This window comes from Physeter macrocephalus, chromosome 7, assembly GCF_002837175.3.
Source record: "Physeter macrocephalus isolate SW-GA chromosome 7, ASM283717v5, whole genome shotgun sequence".
NCBI lineage: Eukaryota > Metazoa > Chordata > Mammalia > Artiodactyla > Physeteridae > Physeter > Physeter macrocephalus.
The window spans coordinates 101,423,890-101,424,994 of record NC_041220.1 but is presented as its reverse complement, the minus strand read 5'-3'; the positions used below and the strand labels follow the sequence as shown (position 1 = coordinate 101,424,994).

Genomic DNA, 1,105 nt, shown 5'->3' with positions numbered 1-1,105 from the left:
AGGGCTCACGGGCCCAGCCGCTCTGTGGCATGTGGGATCTTCCCGGACCGGGGCACAAACCCGTGTCCCCTGCATTGGCAGGCGGACTCTCAGCCACTGCGCCACCAGGGAAGCCCGAATGGGTTAATATTTGTAAAGCCTGGCATGATGTTTGTCTCCTCGATGTTTTCACTTGGGCATGTGATGGGCATCTCAAATTTAACACTCTCCAAATGAATTCTTTCATTGTCTTCTGCAGCTCAGTGAATGACATCTCCAGCTTTCCTGCTGCTCAAGCCAAGAATCCTTGGAGTTGTCTTTGACCTCTCTCTTTTTCTCTCTCTCTCTCTTTTTATTTTTCCGGCTGAGCTGCGCCGCATGTGGGATCTTAGTTCCCTGACCAGGGATCAAACCTGTGACCCCTGCAGTGGAAGTGCGGAGTCTTAACCACTGGACTGCCAAGGAAGTCCCTCTCTTCGTCTCTTTACTCCATAAACAACTCTCAGTTTTGCCTTCAAAATATATCCACAATTCAGGCAACATCCGCTGAAGTCAACGTGGCTCAAGGCAGCATCATCTCCCGTCTGGATTACGGCACCAAAACCTCCCTCTGCTGGGACCCTGTTTCCCCCCATATCATGTGGCTACTCCACCTTTGTCAGATCCTTACTCAAATGTCATCTTCTCAGTGAGACTCTCCTTAGTCCTCATTCCAGTGTTGCAATCCTCCTTCCCACCTCCCTTGTCCTTATCTCATTCCCTGGTTATTTTGTTTCCTAGCTCTCATCGTTACCCTGGCCACAGTGATTGGAACGAGGGATGTGTGTGTGTGTGTGTGTGTGTGTGTGTGTGTTCTCTCAGCTAAGAGGCAGTATGGTGTAGAAGAGCATGCATTCTGCACCCCATGGCTTGGGTTTGAATCCCAGTTGCCCAGTTCCACTACCCACTGGCTTGGTGACCTTGGGTAAGTCACTCATTCTTTCTGAGTCTCAGTCTTCCCCTGTAAAACGGGGCCAAGAATGCTCCTTATCTCATGGATTGTTACGGGGATTGAATGGGTTAATTTTTTTTTTTTTTTTTTTTTTTGCGGTACGCGGGCCTCTCACTGCTGTGGCCTCTCCCGTTG

General features: G+C 49.8%; 1 protein-coding gene across 1 annotated transcript in view; it reads left to right on the top strand.

Annotated features, from left to right (window-relative positions):
• BST1 (bone marrow stromal cell antigen 1) overlaps positions 1 to 745 on the top strand; it is a 46,905-nt gene extending 46,160 nt beyond the window's left edge. The window contains exon 9 of the mRNA XM_024119380.3: positions 239 to 745. Within this exon, the coding sequence (XP_023975148.1) occupies positions 239 to 302 (64 nt within the window). The 3' untranslated portion in view covers positions 303 to 745. The remainder of the gene's footprint in view (positions 1 to 238) is intronic.
• The last annotated feature ends 360 nt before the right edge of the window (positions 746 to 1,105 follow it).